The sequence below is a fragment of the Engystomops pustulosus genome, chromosome 4, assembly GCF_040894005.1.
Source record: "Engystomops pustulosus chromosome 4, aEngPut4.maternal, whole genome shotgun sequence".
Classification (NCBI taxonomy): domain Eukaryota; kingdom Metazoa; phylum Chordata; class Amphibia; order Anura; family Leptodactylidae; genus Engystomops; species Engystomops pustulosus.
In genome coordinates, this window is record NC_092414.1 from 139553283 (window position 1) to 139575154 (window position 21872).

A 21872-nucleotide genomic window follows, 5' to 3' on the forward strand; every position below is an offset into this window, starting at 1 on the left:
GCCAGTGGGTGGAGCAAAACTCTGTGGCAATAAATGACAGGTCACTTATTTGTTGTGCATGGAAAATGGAAAGGCATTCGTTGCAAATATTTTCCCCATTGTGTTTATAGGATTGCCATGTGCAATTCTGCGCAATAAAACCACAAGTAATCTGCAATGTGTGCAGAGACAGGGAGCCAGAGCCAGAACATTGATGGCTAGAAAAGGACCTCCCGGGGGTTGGGGGGGGGGGGGGTGCGTAGGAAGGTGAGTACACCTTTTTTTCTTATAGGCAGGACAAGGGCTGTATACTAGGGACAGGGGTCTGCTGGCTTTATACTAGGGACAGGGGCTGCAGTATGTGTACTGGGAGAAAGGGGCTGTATGCTGTGGACAGGGGCCTGCAGGCTGTATACTGTGGACAGGGCGTTGCAGGCTGTATACTTGGGGGCGGGGGCTTCAGACTATATATTCGGGGGGCAGGGGCTGCAGGCTGTATCCTGGGGGCAGACTGGGACCAATGCATTTCCTACCCTCGGCTTATACTCGAGTCGATTGTTTTTTGCAGTTTTTTGTGTGAAAATTAGGTACCTCGGCTTAGTCTCGGGTTGGCTTATACTCGAGTCTATTCCTGGTAGAAGTGGTGACTTTAGCACAGGATGAAACAAATCACCTACTGAGACTTCTGCAGCAACATCTGTGCCTCTTCTTCTCTCTCTCTCTGCAGCCGATTTCTCCATGCTCCTGGAGAATTTAATCTTATTCTTCAATTTCCTCTGATAATGTAACAGTGAATTTAGAATTAAGAACAGTTCATAAAGCAAGTTGAGTGTCGAGAAATAGATGTTACAGCTTGTTATATTCAAAGTTCCTCATCACTCAAAAACTTTATTGGCTCATAAATATTCCTTATTTATTAATATTTTTTTTCAATTCAACAATATAAGTTTAATGTATGTTAATTCAATATATACAATATTTAGTACATGGCAGGAAACAGTGTCATATTTGGCTCAAAATTTGCATAATTTCCCATTTAAAATTCTTCCAATTATTTTTACTGTTTTTAATGTTTTTATTATTTAAAAGTCCAATATAATTATATTATTTTATTATTAGTTTAATTATTTTAGTGTCACTCCCAGGTATATATCATACATACATAAGATGACCCAAGTATAAGCCGAGGTCCTTAATTTTGCCACAAGTAACTTGGAAAATGTATTGACTTGAGTATAAGCCTAGGGTTGGAAATGCATTGTTCACAGCCTCCCCCAATAATGAAATGCCCAGCAGCCTTCCCAGTAATGAAATGCCGTGCAGCCCCCTGATAATGAAATACCCTGTATCGCCCCTGATAATAAAATGCCCTGCATCCCCGCTGATAATGAAATTCCCAGCAGTCCCTCTGATTGTATTAAAAAATTAATTTACATATATTCCAATGATCCCCAATTCTTTGTGTGGCTCCTCTTCTTTCTTCTCTTCCTTCTCTTCTTCGCTGATAACTGAGGGGACAGGGATGTGTCCATGCACTCTGCTTGCCAACACACAATATGATGTCAGCAGCGGTGACACTGCCTTGTCATAATGTGCGCAGGCTGGCAGAGTGCATGGACACGTCTCTGTTACCAGTGAAGAAGAGAAAGGAGGAGCCACGCGGAGCATCGGAAGGTGAAAGTCAGAACTCGCTAATTGCTCTAATGGGATCAGGTTTCAGGCTTCTGTGCTTGTAACCACACCCAGAGCTGCCTGTGATTGACAGCTCCTTCTCAAGATCTTTCCTTGGGAAAGCTAGGTGTGAGTTTGAGCTGGTTTTGTTTGCAGCTGTGTTTCAGTGATGGATGGCTGAACCAGTCATTGCTGGAGGCAGTGTCCATTGCTCCCCTTAAATTCTGCCCAGTTCCCTCAGATGCTGCTGGTTATTCAGTCTTTTCTCTGCTTTGGTGCTTTTACTATCTTCTTGTTTTCTATCCTGTGTATTTGACTTCTGCTTTGCCTACCAACCATTCTACTGCTATACAATTCTGTACCTTTGCTGCCATCCTGGTTTTGACCTGGTTCTGCCCGACTGCTTGTCTGTCTGTTTTTGTTGTTTGTACATAAGTGTATCTCCTGGTGCTACCCCACTTTCCCTGTCCCAGGTTTGTTTGGTTCTGACTTGACACTTTTCTGCGGACCATTAGTTAGGTTCCTGATAGCAGTTTCGCCCTTGGTCTTATCTTCTGCAGGCAGAGCCATAGCCCGCAGGGACTTCAGTTTTCTACCACTTACCCAGTTTGACAGCTAGTGCAAAGCCTGGTTGTGGTTGTGCTTTTGCTGGACAGGTTCATTACAGTGAGTATGGATGTCTATTTTTTTATTCACTCATGTACTGTATAAGCCGAGTTGGAGTTTTTCAGCATTTTCTTGTGCTGAAAAACTTGGCATATACTTGATTATATACAACACCATCATAGACAGGAAGCTATACCTTCTCTTTGGCTTTTGTGGTTCCTGGGGGCTGACTAAGCAAGAAACCAAGCTGCCTTTAAGCATCACCAAGAAGGAGAGTTGTGATTAAATTACATCAATAAAAGATATCCATTTAAACACAATAAAAATAACTTTTTTTATGTGACTAAAATAACATTTAAGGTATTTAAAAAAAAAACCAAAACATTACATATAGTACTGTATATATGTTACTAAGTAACTTCACCATATTAAACAGTAGTGAATACTTTAAAGTTGATAATAAATTATAATCAGGTAGTTTGTCTGAAATCATGAAATGTAAAGCGTTCTTCAGGATGCAGGGAGAAACCTAGCTTCCATGTAGATACAGAGAATTGCATGTAATCCATGTGACTTATGTTGATTGAAACTGCAGTATAAATAATCAAAATGGTTGTTTTTTCGTATTCATCCAGTCCATATGGTAGAAGTTCCCAAAATTGTTTTCACCAGTCCAAAAAATTGCTGATTATGTTGTTTTTCCAATTCTGGCCCAATCAACAGCAGGTAGAAGATTTAGGATGATCACCGCAGAGCGCATACATCATTTTGGTAAAATCTGCAGCAATTCATAACAGCCAAAGCAGAGTTTGTCACATTCTCCCATCCATTTTCAAAAGATAGTGTTCCATTTACATTTGTAGTGCTATATAGAAGGAAAACATATATAAAGTGATTGACTTTAAAAGAAACTAAAAATGCTAGAAAAACCTATGGAGAGACATTCTTGACTATGAACAATTTTTGCCTCAGAATACATCATTCATTCTGAACAGTCCAAAATGAACAGTGAATATTTTGTCAATAAGAAGGCACCAATTCATTGTGCAACTGTGATTTCATGCCTCTTAAAATAGTTTTTTTGTCAATAGAGTTAGGAAACCTTAGTTCTCAGATGAATTCCTCGGCCCATCATTGTACTTGCATCACACTCGCAACGCATGCTGCCGGGAACGCACGGCCCAAACGCTGCACCGCGGGAGTGAACTGACATGCAGAGTTCACTCCCGCAGTGCAGCGTTCGGGCCGTGTGTTCCCGGCAGCATGCGTTGCGAGTGTGATGCGAGTTCATTGCATCACACTCGCAAGTGTGGAACGGGCCTAACTGTTCTTTGTATTGCATCCATGTCCGATTTGCCAGAATGGGACTGCGCTGCCCACAGGATATGGGACAAAATGGATCTATCATCACTGGCCTTTAAACAGGAAGCAAGGGTACAAGAACTGCTTCCCACTACTTATCAGAGTGGTTTTAGGCGGTAAATGCAAACTTGATCATCTATCCTGCAGATTTGAAAACTATAACAACCCTTTAAAATGACTACTAAATATGAAATGTAAAAAATACTTTGTGAACACCTACTAATCTCGTTAATATATGAATAAAAGAGAAATAAAACATTAAGAAGGCAGTAGACTTATAATCTATAGTTATATATTTTCAACCTTTCAATCACCCTTGTTCACATATATATTCAATATATATTATTTTGAAATTACACTCACCAACTAAAAATTTCTTTACAACAGACATATAGATTATAGGTTTTGTTCCCAAAAGCTTCTTGGCTTTCAAAAAATGATATGCAGTTTACGGCACCTCGTGGGGTATATAAAATACCTGAAACATAAATTTATAAAAATATTTTACTTAAGGTGGTATAAATAATAATTGATGACAAATGACTATTGTTCCACAATAAGTTCTAATAGGAACTGAGGAATATGCATAATTATATACATTTCTAAACACCCAATCTTCCAGGACCTTATAATGGTATTTAGGGACAGTTAGAGATCAAATGACCCTCTATCTGCTGCCAGGAATAGCAACTGATGAGGTAAACAGTATTTTTATTTGGGGGTTAGGGGGTTAGTGTTTGCCTTTTTATTAAGTCCTGGTCTTAGGAGTAGGTGTCATCTATTGGATAGCACCATTACTAAGGTAAATCTAAGTTTAAAATTGTTTTGAAACAACATATTTTGTTAAAATGAAAACCAGAAAACAACCTGTTTACAATATTATTAAAAAATCCTGGCCATCAATGTAGTCTACCACTATCAAACTTTTAGGAACATGCTTATGGGCAGAAGCAAAAGGGGAAAATTTATCATAGAATTTTCCTAACTTTTTGGCACTTAAAAGTCGCACTTGATTATGGTGGCTCAAACATAGAAGCACAGTCAGTGTAAAGCAAGATGCAACTTTTTTGCATTTTGCAATTGTTTATATGACATTTAAAAAAAAGTTACAGACTGTATTAAAGTGCCAAAACCACTTTTATTAATCAGATGGGCAGCAGAGCTCCACAGGCAGTCACAGAACTGTATGATGAGGTAAATTCGTCACCATGGATGAAATGAAAAACATTTGCTTTATTTATACATATTAAACATGTAAGGATACAGCAACATGTGGCCTAAGTGGTTTGAGCCCCGTTGGGCTCTTAGTCATGGTCTAATTATGGAAAAATAACACCTAATCTAAAATATTTCATTAATTGCAACTTGGGCAAATGCAAATGTTGCAATCTACGTTATATAGGAGGCACATCTAAGCAACTGAGAAAACAAAGAGGTGAGCAGAATAATGGCGGACAAAGAATATCTGGATTATCTAAGCATTTTCTGAATCACCACAAGGGGGACCTCACAAGCCTTGAAGTGATAGGAATAGAAAGTCAGCAGACCCAGACAGTGTGGGGTTGGGAATGCAAGCTTCATAACAGGTAAGACTTTTGGAATCTAAATTTAGAGACACGCTTCCCACTGGGATTAAACTACAGCTTATTATCAGATTTATATCAGTCGTAATATGTATATATTTGTTCTAGGTATCTTGATGCATGTTCATGTTTCATGATGTGCATGTCAGTAATTATGTTCACCTGTGTCACCTGTTGTACCATGCTATACAGGTTTCCTGTTAAACCATGTGTCCTTACATTTCTAATCTTAGTTATTAATTCCATCCATCGTGCTGGATTTACCTGTTCATTGCAAGTTCATACCAAGGCTGGAATGGCGCATTGGCGCTGTGCACTTTGGAGAAAAACAGGAACCCACTACATGAATGTGTATGTGCCCGGACCCTAGAGTGCTAAGCTGACCATTTTTCAATGGATGCTCGTCATAGAACTGTCCCCATTAGCTTGACAACTCCAGGGGCAGCAACTACACTAAATACAGAGCTGCCATCACCATTCCAGATCAATCAGTGTTGTTCTGTTTGGCAGCCAAATATGCTAACCAGATTCTACATTTATTTATTTATATGGAAGAAAGGGAATATGGTTAAAACAGTTATGCCTCGACCTGCATGTGATGAGATGTCTTGCAGGATGTACTGATTCAAAATAGATAGTAGTCCTTCACAAATCCTGACTTTTCATTATTGCATAACTATGAGAAGCAGCAAGTAATAATAGAAAATTCACAAAAGAAACCCCTAGAAGACACTTACCTGCTATAGAAGCGTTAACAAATGATACACATGCGCCAGTCATCAAAGCCCGAACTACTATTTTGGCAAGGTCACCTTTGCGTTCCTGAGCCATAGTGGCTAAGACATTAAAAACAATTTTGATTATGTGAATGAGTAAAACATTTCTACACCTTATTTTACACAAAGTCTTGGTCTTCTAGCCTCTGGAGTTTTTCTTCTAGTGACATCATTTAGTGCAGTGATGGCTAACCTATGGCACTGGTGCCAGAGGTGGCACTCGGAGCCCTTTCTGTGGGCACTCAGGCCATCACCAGAAATGACTCCAGGTAACTTCCTGCAGTCCCAGACAGCCCAGGACAGAGCTATTTTAAAGTGACAGCTCTACCTGGGACTATTTTCTGCTTTATTGGTGTCCTCAGGTGCTGGTATCAATGAAAACTGTGACAGAGAAGGGAGTATAAATCATAAATTAAATTTCTGTGTTGGCACTTTGCGATAAATAAGCGGGTCTTTGTTGTAGTTTGGGCACTCGGTCTCTAAAAGGTTTGCCATCACTGATTTAGTGGGTGATAATTGGTGAATCCTAGTCATATTTGTTTTTATAATGAAATACACTTACCCAGCCCTCCTAGCATGATCCCAATGGAGCTGATATTGGCAAATCCACACAGGGCAAAGGTTGTTATTATCTCTGCTCGCTCCTGTAAATTGGTGTGAAATCAAGTCTTAGAATCAAGTCTTTGCATCAGAAATAAATGAAACCAAACTAATGAATAAGATGGATTTCCAATCAGTAGTTGAACACCACATAGATTCAGTATCAGGAACTTTAAGGAAACATGTTTTTAGCCATGTTTTATCTTACATTCTAAGGCTATTACATAGACTATAAGTCCAGTGGTGTAACGGTTGTGTTCACAGGGAGTGTAACCGTGACCGGGTCAGCTGAGAGAGGCCCGCAGGCCGTCAGTGTAGAAGAACAGCAACTGCCCTGTGCGCTAAGATAATGTCTTATTTTAGTAGTTTTTTAAAAACCGTAAGCAGTGCGGGCCCCTCTGATGCAGCACAAAACCGGATGCAGGACAATGTCTGTGCTTTTGGCCCTGCAGCTCTAGATGTTTAAAAGATGTTTCCTAGTGCAGCGCTGGGCTGGGACAAGCAGCAGGAGGCAGTGTGGGAAAGCTTGTAATCCTCCTCCTCCTACTAGGAGATTTGAAGTGAAGCCTGGGGGATGGTATGCAGTGACCGGTAAGATCCAGAGGCTGCTTTGTGCCTTCCACATTGATAACTGTAAGTGGACAGTGTCTAAAAGTTGTTTATACAGTTCACATACATATATGTCTGTATATACCTCTGCTATGCATATATGAGTGTGTATATGTGACATATACACACACATATGCATATAAGATATATACAACATATGTGAATAACACAGATATATATCTGTATATCTGTATATATATATCAGTACAGACCAAAAGTTTGGATACACCTTCTCTTTCAAATGTTTTTTTGTATTTCCATGACTATAAAAAGTGTAGATTCACACTGAAGGTATCAAAGTTATACATGAACACATGTGGAATTATATACTTAACAAAAAAGTGTGAAATAGATGAAAATATGTCTATATTTTAGGTTCTTCAGGGTAGCGACTTTTTGCTTTGATTACTGCTTTGCATACTCTTGGCATTCTCTTGATGAGCTTCAAGAAGTAGTCGCCAGAAAAGACTTCCACATCACAGGTCCGAAAAATTGGAAATGCCTCTTCCCACCGTGAAGCATGGAGAGGGAGGGGTGATGGTGTGGGGGGGCTTTATTGGTGACACTATAGGGTATTTAGTCAAAATTGAAGGTATACTGAACTAACATTGTTACCACAGCATCTTGCAGCGGCATGCTGTTCCATCCGGTTTGTATAGTTGGACCATAATTTATTTTTCAACAGGACAATAACCCCATGACTACCCTTTGAAGAGAATGCCAAGAGTGTGCAAAGCTGTAATCAAAGTAAAATGTGGCCACTTTGAAGAACCTAGAATATAAGACATATTTTCAGTTGTTTCACACTTTTTTGTTAATCATATAATTCCACATGTGTTGATTCATAGTTTTGATGCCTTCAGTCATGAAATTAGTCATGAAAATACATAAAACTCTATGAATAAGAATGTATGTCCAAACTTTTGGTCTGTAATGTATATATGTGTGTCTATATCTGTGCTATGCATATTTGTGTATGTATATGTCTGTGTTATGCATATATGTGTATATATAGCTCTGTTATGCATATATGTGTGTATATGTCAGTGTTATTCATATATATGTGTTTATATTTCTGTGTTATGCATATATGTGTGTATAGGTCTGTGTTATGCGTATATGTGGGTGTGTATGTCTGTTATGCATTTATGTGTGTATATTTAAGAGTTATGCATATTTGTGTGTGTATATATCCATATCTGTGTTATGCATATATATATATATATATATATATATATATATATATATATGTATATATAATTTGTGTTATGCACATATATATGTTTGTGTATATTTGAGTGTGTATATATCGATGTTATGCATATATACATGTGCATATGTTTTTATTATGCATATATGTGTATACATATCTGTGTTATAAATATGTATATATATATATATATATATATATATATATATATATCATTCATATATATATAATCTGTGTTATGCATACATATATGTGTGTGTATGTGTTATGCATATATGTATGTGATATATATGTGTCATATACATATTTGTATATGGCTGTATTACATATATATGATTATGTGTATGAAATACATGTATGTGTAGTAATGAGGCTATAAAAATCTGTTGCATACTCTATGTTCTCACCATTGTTAGTAAAATGGGAGTTGACAGCAATTTGATTAACCTGCTTAGGGTGCCAAAATTCACGCCACAGGGGCATCATGGCAAAGGTGAGTACAATTTTTTTTTCTGCAAGTATGCAAAAAGGGAGCGTTCACTTGGTAAATAAGGGAGGCATTTGTTAAAAAAGGGGACACTTGGCATAAAATATAGGGGCACTTGTAAAAAGAAGGGGTGTATTGTAATAAGGAGGCATTTGACTAAAAGGAAGGGGGGCGACTCAGCAGAAAAAAGGGGAATTTGGGATTATATAGTGAATTGCATAACACAGCTATATTATATGTCTGGGTTATAAAGATGTGTGTATGTATATGACTGTTATACATATATGCATGTGTTTATTTCTGTGTTATGTGTATAGAGGGGCATTTAATGGGCCAACAACAACAGCTAGGAACTCAGACCTCTACATACATGGCGGGTATCTGCTGAAGTGAATGAAGTGTAACATAACAGTGAACTTTAAAGTATATAACAGGCCCTGAATGTTTATATAACATTATATAACATTATACTCCCACAATCATTTTATTACGTATTGTACTTGCCGAAATCCACTGTCTGGTACCGTTCACAAATTCCTCCAGGCCATCCATTCGATTAGTCTTATAATCAGCCAGCATTCGATATGCCACAAACTCATTTAGGATTATTTTGGTCCCCAACATCTCACCAACTGGACCTGCTTCATCCCATTGTACTCCCATCATAAAGGCCACAGGCATGAAGATATAGGACAATATTAGCTGGGGTGAAAAATTGTACCTTTAGTGTTATATAGACCTTCATATATATAGTAGTTATATTTATAGCTACAATCAGATACTAGGATGCTACTTATAAAGGGTGGGTCGTTTATATGGATCCACCTAAATAAAATGGGAATGTTGTGGCACATTATTATATGGAAGGGGAAAAACTTTTCAAGATGGGTTTTGACCATGGTGGCCATTTGGAGGTCAGCCATTTTCAATCCAACTTATTTTTTTCTAATAGGAAGAGGGTCATGTAATGCATCAAACTTATTGAGAATCCCAGATTCGGCCTCTTGATGTATCCGGCGGGATCCTGCGCAGCTTTCAACTACCTGGCGTAGAAATAAACTCGAACAGCGACTTTTTACATATGAAAATCCGACGGCTGCGGCGAGTGCGCAGGCGTGGGGACAGTAATGCCCTGTGCCAGACCACTCCCAGCCAGTCGCATCCTACGCACGACTGGCCAGGCCCCCCTTCACCACCCTTCATGCCCAGATGTGGCACAGAGGCCCCGTTAAATATCTCCTTATCTGCCCATGAACAATCTGCCCGGACCTCAATCATAGGCTACATGCACACTGCCGTGTGACCGCCGCACCGTAGCACGGCGGGCACACGGCAGCACGGGGAGAGGAGGAGGAGGTGAGCGCAGCTCACCCCGCCCCTCTCCATAGTGATATATAGCTGCGGCGCCGTAATACGGGAGGCACGTGTGCTGCACCGCACCGCTCCCGTAGGGCGCTGTGAGCTCATTGAAGTGTAAGGGGGACGTATATCGGCCGCATATACGTCGGCCGTATATACGTCCCCCATACATGTGTGTGAATGCAGCCTTATATTTATGAAAACTATCATAAAATCCATCTGCAGTCATTTAATGGACAGGAATGTGTGACTGATGTGGTAAAAGACAGGAGGGTTCACTTTACATATCAGGATAGCAGTGCAGAGCTTTTAGAGGTATATTTGTAAATTAACTAATATCCTGCCCCTCACACTTACACACATTAAAAAGGTGGCCAAGCCCTTTAACTGCTGCTGGAACAATTCAAGTTTCAGGAGAGAAACAGGTGAGGTGCTGAATAGAGATGAGCGAGCACTAAAATGCTCGGGTACTCGTTATTCGAGACGAACTTTTCCCGATGCTCGAGTGCTCGTCTCGAATAACGAGCCCCATTGAAGTCAATGGGAGACTCGAGCATTTTTCAAGGGGACCAAGGCTCTGCACAGGGAAGCTTGGCCAAAGACCTGGGAACCTCAGAAAGGGATGGAAACACCACGGAAATGGACAGGAAACAGCAGGGGCAGCATGCATGGATGCCTCTGAGGCTGCTTAATCGCACCATTATGCCAAAATTATGGGCAACAGCATGGCCATGACAGAGTGACAGAATGAAGCTAGATAGCATCTAAAACATCCAATAATTGACCCTGACACTATAGGGGACGGCATGCAGAGGCAGCGGCAGCAGCGGCAGGCTAGAGAGTGGCATGGCGACATACCCTAAATGGACTCAGGCTTCAAACCAATGGGTGGCAGAGAGGAACCAAAGGAGGTGAGCAAGAAGCGCTCAAATAATATCGGTACATGATAAAAGTTTGCCAGTATATTTTGTGGATTACACAGCAGGGTGGCGACAAAGTTAACCGGTTAAGGACCGGGCCCTTTTCTGTTTTTTCATGTCCATTTTTCACTCCCCACCTTCAAAAATCTATAACTTTTTTATTTTTACACGTAAAGAGCTGTGTGACGGCTTGTTTTCTGCGTAACAAATTGCACTTCATAATGATGGTATTAAATATTCCATGCCATGTAATCGGAAGCGGGAAAAAAATTCCAAATGCAATGAAAATGGTGAAAAAACGCATTTGCGCCATTTTCTTGTGGGCTTGGATATTACGTCTTTCACTGAGCGCCCAAAATGACATGTCTACTTTATTCTTTGGGTCGGTACGATTAAGGGGATATCAAATTTGTATAGGTTTTATAATGTTTTCATACATTTACAAAAATTAAAACCTCCTGTACAAAAATAATTTTTTTGATTTTGCCAACTTCTGGCGCTAATAACTTTTTTATACTTTGGTGTACGGAGCTGTGGGTGGTGTCATTTTTTGCGAAATTTGATAATATTTTCAATGATATCATTTTTAGGACTGTACGGCCTTTTGATCACTTTTTATAGATTTTTTTAGATTTTTCAAAATGACAAAAAAGTACCATTTTCGACTTTGGGCGCTATTTTCCGTTACGGGGTTAAACGCATTGAAAAACCGTTATCATATTTTGATAGATCGGGCATTTTCGGACGCGTCGATACCTAATGTGTTTATGATTTTTACTGTTTATTTATATTTATGTCAGTTCTAGGGAAAGGTTTTAGGTTTTTTTATTATAATTTTTTTTTTTTTAACTTTTTTTTATTTTTATTTATACTATTTTTCAGACTCCCTAGGGTACTTTAACCCTAGGTTGTCTGATCGATCCTATCATATACTGCCATTCTACAGTATGGCAGTATATGGGGATTTTCTAACTCATTCATTACAATGTGCTATCAGCACATTGTAATGAAGGGGTTAAAACGAAATAGCCTCGGGTCTTCGGAGGCTATTTCGGCAGTATATTTTGTGGATTACACAGCAGGGTGGCGACAAAGTTAACAAGTTTGATGTGGAATGGCCTGTAATAGCTCTTGGGCGGTGTGCCTTTTATCGCCTAGGCTCAGCAGTTTGAGCACCGCCTGCTGTCGCTTAGCGACGGCACTGCTGCTGTGCCTAGAGCTACCGACTGATGGCGCCATGGCCACGGATGGTAATTCGGAGGAGGAGGAGGTGGAGGAGGGGTGGGAGGAGGAGGAGGTATAGAAGGCCTTTGAGACCTGGACCGAGGTAGGCCCCGCAATCCTCTGCGTCGGCAGTATATGACCAGCCCCAGGGTCAGACTCGGTCCCAGCCTGCACCAAGTTAAGTGTAGTAGCGTTCTTATAAGTTTGGGATATGGCGGGTGAGGGGAATGTAAACAGATGCGCAAGAAGCGCTGAAATAATATCCGTAAATGGTAAAAGTTTGCCAGTATATTTTGTGGATAACACAGCAGGATGGCGACAAAGTTAACAACTTTGATGTGGAATCCATGAAAACAACCCAAATTTCTGCCTGACACACCTCGTTTGATAAGGGGACGATGTATGGAGGCAGCTATATGGACGACTTTTGGAGGTAGCAATGGAGACAACGTGTGGAGGCTGCTATGGAGACAATTTAATTTGGATAGTGCCTGTATGTGGCAGTCCAAAAAAGTTTTCAAACCAGAGGAGCAGGTAGGTGGCCCTCCAGAAAAATGAAATAGATTGAGTGCCTGTATGTGACAGTACAAAAAAGTTTTCAAACCAGAGGAGCAGGTAGGTGGCCCTCCAGAAAAATTGAATAGATTGAGTGCCTGTATGTGGCAGTCCAAAAAAGTTTTCAAACCAGAGGAGCAGGTAGGTGGCCCTCCAGAAAAATGAAATAGATTGAGTGCCTGTATGTGGCAGTCCAAAAAAGTTTTCAAACCAGAGGAGCAGGTAGGTGGCCCTCCAGAAAAATTGAATAGATTGAGTGCCTGTATGTGGCAGTCCAAAAAAGTTTTCAAACCAGAGGAGCAGGTAGGTGGCCCTCCAGAAAAATGAAATAGATTGAGTGCCTGTATGTGGCAGTCCAAAAAAGTTTTCAAACCAGAGGAGCAGGTAGGTGGCCCTCCAGAAAAATTGAATAGATTGAGTGCCTGTATGTGGCAGTCCAAAAAAGTTTTCAAACCAGAGGAGCAGGTAGGTGGCCCTCCAGAAAAATGAAATAGATTGAGTGCCTGTATGTGGCAGTCCAAAAAAGTTTTCAAACCAGAGGAGCAGGTAGGTGGCCCTCCAGAAAAATTGAATAGATTGAGTGCCTGTATGTGGCAGTCCAAAAAAGTTTTCAAACCAGAGGAGCAGGTAGGTGGCCCTCCAGAAAAATGAAATAGATTGAGTGCCTGTATGTGGCAGTCCAAAAAAGTTTTCAAACCAGAGGAGCAGGTAGGTGGCCCTCCAGAAATATGAAATAGATTGAGTGTCTGTATGTGGCAGTCCAAAAAAGTTTTCAAACCAGAGGAGCAGGTAGGTGGCCCTCCAGAAAAATTGAATAGATTGAGTGCCTGTATGTGGCACTCCCAAAAATTGTTTAAAACAGAGGACCGGGTAGGTGGCCCTCCAGAAAAATTAAATGCATAAAGTACTATAGCTAGAGCCAGTGGGCCCTGTCAAAAAATAGCCAGTTTCCTCTGCTTTAGTGTACAAAGAGGAGGAGAAGGAGGAAAATGAGGAGGAGGAGGAGTGGATAAATTATTCAGGTTGAGCTTCCTTCACCTGGTGGAGATTGGAAATTATGAGAAATCCAGGCTTTATTCATCTTAATAAGCGTCAGCCTGTCAGCGCTGTCAGTCGACAGGCGTGTACGCTTATCGGTGATGATGCCACCAGCTGCACTGAAAACCCGCTCGGACAACACGCTAGTGGCAGGGCAGGCAAGAACCTCCAAGGCGTACAGCGCCAGTTCGTGCCACATGTCCAGCTTTGAAACCCAGTAGTTGTAGGGAGCTGTGTGATCATTTAGGACGATGGTATGGTCAGCTACGTACTCCCTCACCATCTTTCTGTAAAGATCAGCCCTACTCTGCCGAGACTGGGGACAGGTGACAGTGTCTTGCTGGGGTGACATAAAGCTGGCAAAAGCCTTGTAAAGCGTACCCTTGCCAGTGCTGGACAAGCTGCCTGCTCGCCTACTCTCCCTCGCTACTTGTCCCGCAGAACTACGCACTCTGCCGCTAGCGCTGTCAGAAGGGAAATAGTGTTTCAGCTTGTGCACCAGGGCCTGCTGGTATTCATGCATTCTCACACTCCTTTCCTCTCCAGGGATGAGAGTGGAAAGATTTTGCTTGTACCGTGGGTCCAGGAGAGTGAATACCCAGTAATCGGTGCTGGAATAAATTCTTTGAACGCGAGGGTCACGGGATAGGCAGCCTAGCATGAAATCTGCCATATGCGCCAGAGTACCAACGCGTAAGAATTCACTCCCCTCACTGGCCTGACTGTCCATTTCCTCCTCCTCCAACTCCTCTTCTTCTGCCCATACACGCTGGACAGTGAAGGACTCAACAATGGTCCCCTCTTGTGTCTCGCCAACATTCTCCTCCTCTTCCTCCTCATCCTCCTCCACCTCCTCCGATATGCGCTGAGAAACAGACCTAAGGGTGCTTTGGCTATCAACAAGGGAATCTTCTTCCCCCGTCTCTTGTGACGAGCGCAAAGCTTCCGACTTCATGCTGATCAGAGAGTTTTTCAACAGGCCAAGCAGCGGGATGGTGAGGCTGATGATGGAGGCATCGCCACTGACCATCTGTGTTGACTCCTCGAAGTTACTCAGCACCTGACAGATATCAGACATCCACATCCACTCCTCATTGTAGACTTGAGGAAGCTGACTGACCTGACTACCAGTTCTGGTGGAAGTTGACATCTGGCAGTCTACAATCGCTCTGCGCTGCTGGTAAACTCTGGATAACATGGTTAATGTTGAATTCCACCTCGTGGGCACGTCGCACAACAGTCGGTGAGCGGGCAGTTGGAGGCGGCGCTGCGCTGCCCTGAGAGTGGCAGCATCTGTGCTGGACTTCCTGAAATGCGCACAGATGCGGCGCACCTTCGTGAGCAAATCAGACAGATTGGGGTATGTCTTGAGGAAACGCTGAACTATCAGATTTAACACATGGGCCAGGCATGGCACATGTGTCAGTCTGCCGAGTTGCAGAGCCGCCACCAGGTTACGGCCGTTGTTACACACAACCATGCCTGGCTTCAGGTTCAACGGTGCCAGCCACAGATCAGTCTGCGCCGTGATGCCCTGTAATAGCTCTTGCGCGGTGTGCCTTTTATCGCCTAGGCTCAGCAGTTTGAGCACCACCTGCTGTCGCTTAGCGACGGCACTGCTGCTGTGCCTAGAGCTACCGACTGATGGCGGCATGCCCACGGATGGTAGTTCGGAGGAGGAGGTGGAGGAGGGGTGGGAGGAGGAGGAGGCATAGTAGGCCTGAAAGACCTGGACCGAGGTAGGCCCCGCAATCCTCGGCGTCGGCAGTATATGACCAGCCGCAGGGTCAGACTCGGTCCCAGCCTCCACCAAGTTAACCCAATGTGCCGTCAGCGATATATAGTGGCCCTGCCCGGCAGCACTCGTCCACGTGTCCGTGGTCAGGTGGACCTTGTCAGAAACGGCATTAAGGGCTTGGGCGTGCGGGTGGGTTGCACTATATTTCCGTTTCCGCTCCAGCGTCTGGGGTATGGAGAGCTGAACGCTGGTGGATGCTGTGGAGGATCGTGGAGGCGACGATGGGGTTTTTGTGCCAGGGTCCTGGGCAGGGGGCTGACTATCAGCTGACACAGGGGAAGGAGCAGTGGTGTGCACGGCCGGAGGTGAACGGGCTTGGTGCCACTGAGTGGGGTGTTTAGCATTCATATGCCTGCGCTTACTGGTGGTATTTAAGCTAGTAGTGGTGGAACCCCTGCTGATCCTGGTTTGGCAAAGGTTGCACACCACAGTCCGTCGGTCATCCGGTGTTTCCTTAAAGAACCTCCAGACTTCTGAAAATCTAGCCCTCGCCGCGGGAGCCCTCGCCACGGGAGCTTCACTACGTGACACATTTGGCGCTGATGCACCTGCTCTGGCCCTGCCTCTCCGTCTGGCCCCACCACTGCCTCTTCCAACCTGTTCTGGTCGAGGACTCTCCTCCGTCTCAGAAGCACTGTGTTCACCCGGCCTCTCAACCCAGCTTGGGTCTGTCACCTCATCATCCTCCGATCCCTCAGTCTGCTCCCCCCTCGGACTTCCTGCCCTGACAACAACTTCACCACTGTCTGACAACCGTGTCTCCTCATCGTCGGACACCTCTTTAAACACTTCTTCCACTACGTCAAGAAGGTCATCATCACCCACAGACTGCGACTGGTGGAAAACCTGGGCATCGGAAAATTGCTCAGCAGCAACCGGACAAGTGGTTTGTGACTGTGGGAAGGGTCCAGAAAAAAGTTCCTCAGAGTATGCCGGTTCAAATGCCAAATTTTCATGGGAGGGGGCAGACTGGGGGGGAGGAGGCTGAGGTGCAGGAGCTGGAGGAGTGCCGATTTCGGTGACATGGGTGGACTGCGTGGAAGACTGACTGGTGGACAAATTGCTCGAAGCATTGTCGGCAATCCACGACATCACCTGTTCGCACTGTTCTGGCCTCAACAGTGCTCTACCACGAGTCCCAGTAACTTCAGACATGAACCTAGGGAGTGTAGCTCTGCGGCGTTCCCCTGCTCCCTCATAAGCAGGTGGTGTCTCACCCCGCCCAGGACCATGGCCTCTGACCCCTGCAGTAGTTGGACGCCCACGTCCCCGCCCTCGTCCTCTACCCCTAGCCCTCGGGTTAAACATTTTGAAAATGAAAGTTATAACTTTAATTTTTTTTTAACTTTTTTTTGTGTTTTTTTGTGTTTTTTAGTTTTTTTTTGTGTTTTTTAGTTTTTAAAACCAAACGATGCTATCCTATTGCTATGGCTATTTTCTAGCCAAGTATGAAAGCACACTGCTATGCCAGATGAGATGACGCTGAGTTATGAAAAAATAAACGTAAAATCAAAAGGAAATGGCAGACTGTGCCTAATTGAAATCCAACCCCTAATAAATTTTCCCACTTCGGTCTTTGCGATGGATATGTGCGTCACTAAGCGCTAAACACAGCGGTCGCAAGTCTCACTACAAATTCCTCACAATTGGCTAGTAGATGCACTGCAGCAAGGACAGCCACCAGCAGATCAACCAGAAATAAAATATATATAACGCTATTGTAGGTGTAAGTAAAACTTTGTTAGTTGGATCTTGGCATGGAGCTGGCGCTCCGCTGCCAGGCGAGCTTTCGCCAATCCAAGCCCCTGTCTCTAGGCTACTCCCCAAACAGCACTTCTAAGAACCTTTTGTATAAGATCAAGTGTAGTAGCGTTCTTATAAGTTTAGGATATGGCGGGTGAGGGGAATGTAAACAGATGCGCAAGAAGCGCTGAAATAATATTGGTAAATGATAAAAGTTTGCCAGTATATTTTGTGGATTACACAGCAGGGTGGCGACAAAGTTAACAAGTTTGATGTGGAATGCCCTGTAATAGCTCTTGGGCGGTGTGCCTTTTATCGCCTAGGCTCAGCAGTTTGAGCACCGCCTGCTGTCGCTTAGCGACGGCACTGCTGCTGTGCCTAGAGCTACCGACTGATGGCGCCATGGCCACGGATGGTAATTCGGAGGAGGAGGAGGTGGAGGAGGGGTGGGAGGAGGAGGAGGTATAGTAGGCCTTTGAGACCTGGACCGAGGTAGGCCCCGCAATCTTCTGCGTCGGCAGTATATGACCAGCCCCAGGGTCAGACTCGGTCCCAGCCTGCACCAAGTTAAGTGTAGTAGCGTTCTTATAAGTTTGGGATATGGCGGGTGAGGGGAATGTAAACAGATGCGCAAGAAGCGCTGAAATAATATCCGTAAATGGTAAAAGTTTGCCAGTATATTTTGTGGATAACACAGCAGGGTGGCGACAAAGTTAACAACTTTGATGTGGAATCCATGAAAACAACCCAAATTTCTGCCTGACACACGTCGTTTGATAAGGGGACGATGTATGGAGGCAGCTATATGGACGACTTTTGGAGGTAGCAATGGAGACAACGTGTGGAGGCTGCTATGGAGACAATTTAATTTGGATACTGCCTGTATGTGGCAGTCCAAAAAAGTTTTCAAACCAGAGGAGCAGGTAGGTGGCCCTCCAGAAAAATGAAATAGATTGAGTGCCTGTATGTGGCAGTCCAAAAAAGTTTTCAAACCAGAGGAGCAGGTAGGTGGCCCTCCAGAAAAATGAAATAGATTGAGTGCCTGTATGTGGCAGTCCAAAAAAGTTTTCAAACCAGAGGAGCAGGTAGGTGGCCCTCCAGAAAAATTGAATAGATTGAGTGCCTGTATGTGGCAGTCCAAAAAAGTTTTCAAACCAGAGGAGCAGGTAGGTGGCCCTCCAGAAAAATGAAATAGATTGAGTGCCTGTATGTGGCAGTCCAAAAAAGTTTTCAAACCAGAGGAGCAGGTAGGTGGCCCTCCAGAAAAATTGAATAGATTGAGTGCCTGTATGTGGCACTCCCAAAAATTGTTTAAAACAGAGGACCGGGTAGGTGGCCCTCCAGAAAAATTAAATGCATAAAGTACTATAGCTAGAGCCAGTGGGCCCTGTCAAAAAATAGCCAGTTTCCTCTGCTTTAGTGTACAAAGAGGAGGAGAAGGAGGAAAATGAGGAGGAGTGGATAAATTATTCACGTTGAGCTTCCTTCACCTGGTGGAGATTGGAAATTATGAGAAATCCAGGCTTTATTCATCCTAATAAGCGTCAGCCTGTCAGCGCTGTCAGTCGACAGGCGTGTACGCTTATCGGTGATGATGCCACCAGCTGCACTGAAAACCCGCTCGGACAACACGCTAGCGGCAGGGCAGGCAAGAACCTCCAAGGCGTACAGCGCCAGTTCGTGCCACATGTGCAGCTTTGAAACCCAGTAGTTGTAGGGAGCTGTGTGATCATTTAGGACGATGGTATGGTCAGCTACGTACTCCCTCACCATCTTTCTGTAAAGATCAGCCCTACTCTGCCGAGACTGGGGACAGGTGACAGTGTCTTGCTGGGGTGACATAAAGCTGGCAAAAGCCTTGTAAAGCGTACCCTTGCCAGTGCTGGACAAGCTGCCTGCTCGCCTACTCTCCCTCGCTACTTGTCCCGCAGAACTACGCACTCTGCCGCTAGCGCTGTCAGAAGGGAAATAGTGTTTCAGCTTGTGCACCAGGGCCTGCTGGTATTCATGCATTCTCACACTCCTTTCCTCTCCAGGGATGAGAGTGGAAAGATTTTGCTTGTACCGTGGGTCCAGGAGAGTGAATACCCAGTAATCGGTGCTGGAATAAATTCTTTGAACGCGAGGGTCACGGGATAGGCAGCCTAGCATGAAATCTGCCATATGCGCCAGAGTACCAATGCGTAAGAATTCACTCCCCTCACTAGCCTGACTGTCCATTTCCTCCTCCTCCAACTCCTCCAACTCCTCTTCTTCTGCCCATACACGCTGAACAGTGAAGGACTCAACAATGGTCCCCTCTTGTGTCTCGCCAACATTCTCCTCCTCTTCCTCCTCATCCTCCTCCACCTCCACCTCCTCCGATATGCGCTGAGAAACAGACCTAAGGGTGCTTTGGCTATCAACAAGGGAATCTTCTTCCCCCGTCTCTTGTGACGAGCGCAAAGCTTCCGACTTCATGCTGATCAGAGAGTTTTTCAACAGGCCAAGCAGCGGGATGGTGAGGCTGATGATGGCGGCATCGCCACTGACCATCTGTGTTGACTCCTCGAAGTTACTCAGCACCTGACAGATATCAGACATCCACGTCCACTCCTCATTGTAGACTTGAGGAAGCTGACTGACCTGACTACCAGTTCTGGTGGAAGTTGACATCTGGCAGTCTACAATCGCTCTGCGCTGCTGGTAAACTCTGGATAACATGGTTAATGTTGAATTCCACCTCGTGGGCACGTCGCACAACAGTCGGTGAGCGGGCAGTTGGAGGCGGCGCTGCGCTGCCCTGAGAGTGGCAGCATCTGTGCTGGACTTCCTGAAATGCGCACAGATGCGGCGCACCTTCGTGAGCAAATCAGACAGATTGGGGTATGTCTTGAGGAAACGCTGAACTATCAGATTTAACACATGGGCCAGGCATGGCACATGTGTCAGTCTGCCGAGTTGCAGAGCCGCCACCAGGTTACGGCCGTTGTTACACACAACCATGCCTGGCTTCAGGTTCAACGGTGCCAGCCACAGATCAGTCTGCGCCGTGATGCCCTGTAATAGCTCTTGCGCGGTGTGCCTTTTATCGCCTAGGCTCAGCAGTTTGAGCACCACCTGCTGTCGCTTAGCGACGGCACTGCTGCTGTGCCTAGAGCTACCGACTGATGGCGGCATGCCCACGGATGGTAGTTCGGAGGAGGAGGTGGAGGAGGGGTGGGAGGAGGAGGAGGCATAGTAGGCCTGAAAGACCTGGACCGAGGTAGGCCCCGCAATCCTCGGCGTCGGCAGTATATGACCAGCCGCAGGGTCAGACTCGGTCCCAGCCTCCACCAAGTTAACCCAATGTGCCGTCAGCGATTTATAGTGGCCCTGCCCGGCAGCACTCGTCCACGTGTCCGTGGTCAGGTGGACCTTGTCAGAAACGGCATTAAGGGCTTGGGCGTGCGGGTGGGTTGCACTATATTTCCGTTTCCGCTCCAGCGTCTGGGGTATGGAGAGCTGAACGCTGGTGGATGCTGTGGAGGATCGTGGAGGCGACGATGGTGTTTTTGTGCCAGGGTCCTGGGCAGGGGGCTGACTATCAGCTGACACAGGGGAAGGAGCAGTGGTGTGCACGGCCGGAGGTGAACGGGCTTGGTGCCACTGAGTGGGGTGTTTAGCATTCATATGCCTGCGCATACTGGTGGTAGTTAAGCTAGTAGTGGTGGAACCCCTGCTGATCCTGGTTTGGCAAAGGTTGCACACCACAGTCCGTCGGTCATCCGGTGTTTCCTTAAAGAACCTCCAGACTTCTGAAAATCTAGCCCTCGCCGCGGGAGCCCTCGCCACGGGAGCTTCACTACGTGACACATTTGGCGCTGATGCACCTGCTCTGGCCCTGCCTCTCCGTCTGGCCCCACCACTGCCTCTTCCAACCTGTTCTGGTCGAGGACTCTCCTCCGTCTCAGAAGCACTGTGTTCACCCGGCCTCTCAACCCAGCTTGGGTCTGTCACCTCATCATCCTCCGATCCCTCAGTCTGCTCCCCCCTCGGACTTCCTGCCCTGACAACAACTTCACCACTGTCTGACAACCGTGTCTCCTCATCGTCGGACACCTCTTTAAACACTTCTTCCACTACGTCAAGAAGGTCATCATCACCCACAGACTGCGACTGGTGGAAAACCTGGGCATCGGAAAATTGCTCAGCAGCAACCGGACAAGTGGTTTGTGACTGTGGGAAGGGTCCAGAAAAAAGTTCCTCAGAGTATGCCGGTTCAAATGCCAAATTTTCATGGGAGGGGGCAGACTGGGGGGGAGGAGGCTGAGGTGCAGGAGCTGGAGGAGTGCCGATTTCGGTGACATGGGTGGACTGTGTGGAAGACTGAC

At 44.8% G+C, this 21872-nt stretch overlaps 1 protein-coding gene across 2 annotated transcripts in view; it reads right to left on the reverse strand.

The window, feature by feature from the left end:
• Positions 1-887: 887 nt before the first annotated feature.
• Positions 888-21872, reverse strand: part of SLC28A1 (solute carrier family 28 member 1) — an 85721-nt gene continuing 64736 nt past the window's right edge. For both annotated transcript variants that reach the window (XM_072147709.1, XM_072147708.1), the window contains 5 exons: positions 9388-9585; positions 6540-6621; positions 5939-6037; positions 3982-4096; positions 888-3121 (listed from right to left, as the gene is read on the reverse strand). In XM_072147709.1, coding sequence (XP_072003810.1) covers positions 3001-3121; positions 3982-4096; positions 5939-6037; positions 6540-6621; positions 9388-9585 — 615 coding nt within the window. In that variant the 3' untranslated portion in view covers positions 888-3000. The remainder of the gene's footprint in view (positions 3122-3981; positions 4097-5938; positions 6038-6539; positions 6622-9387; positions 9586-21872) is intronic.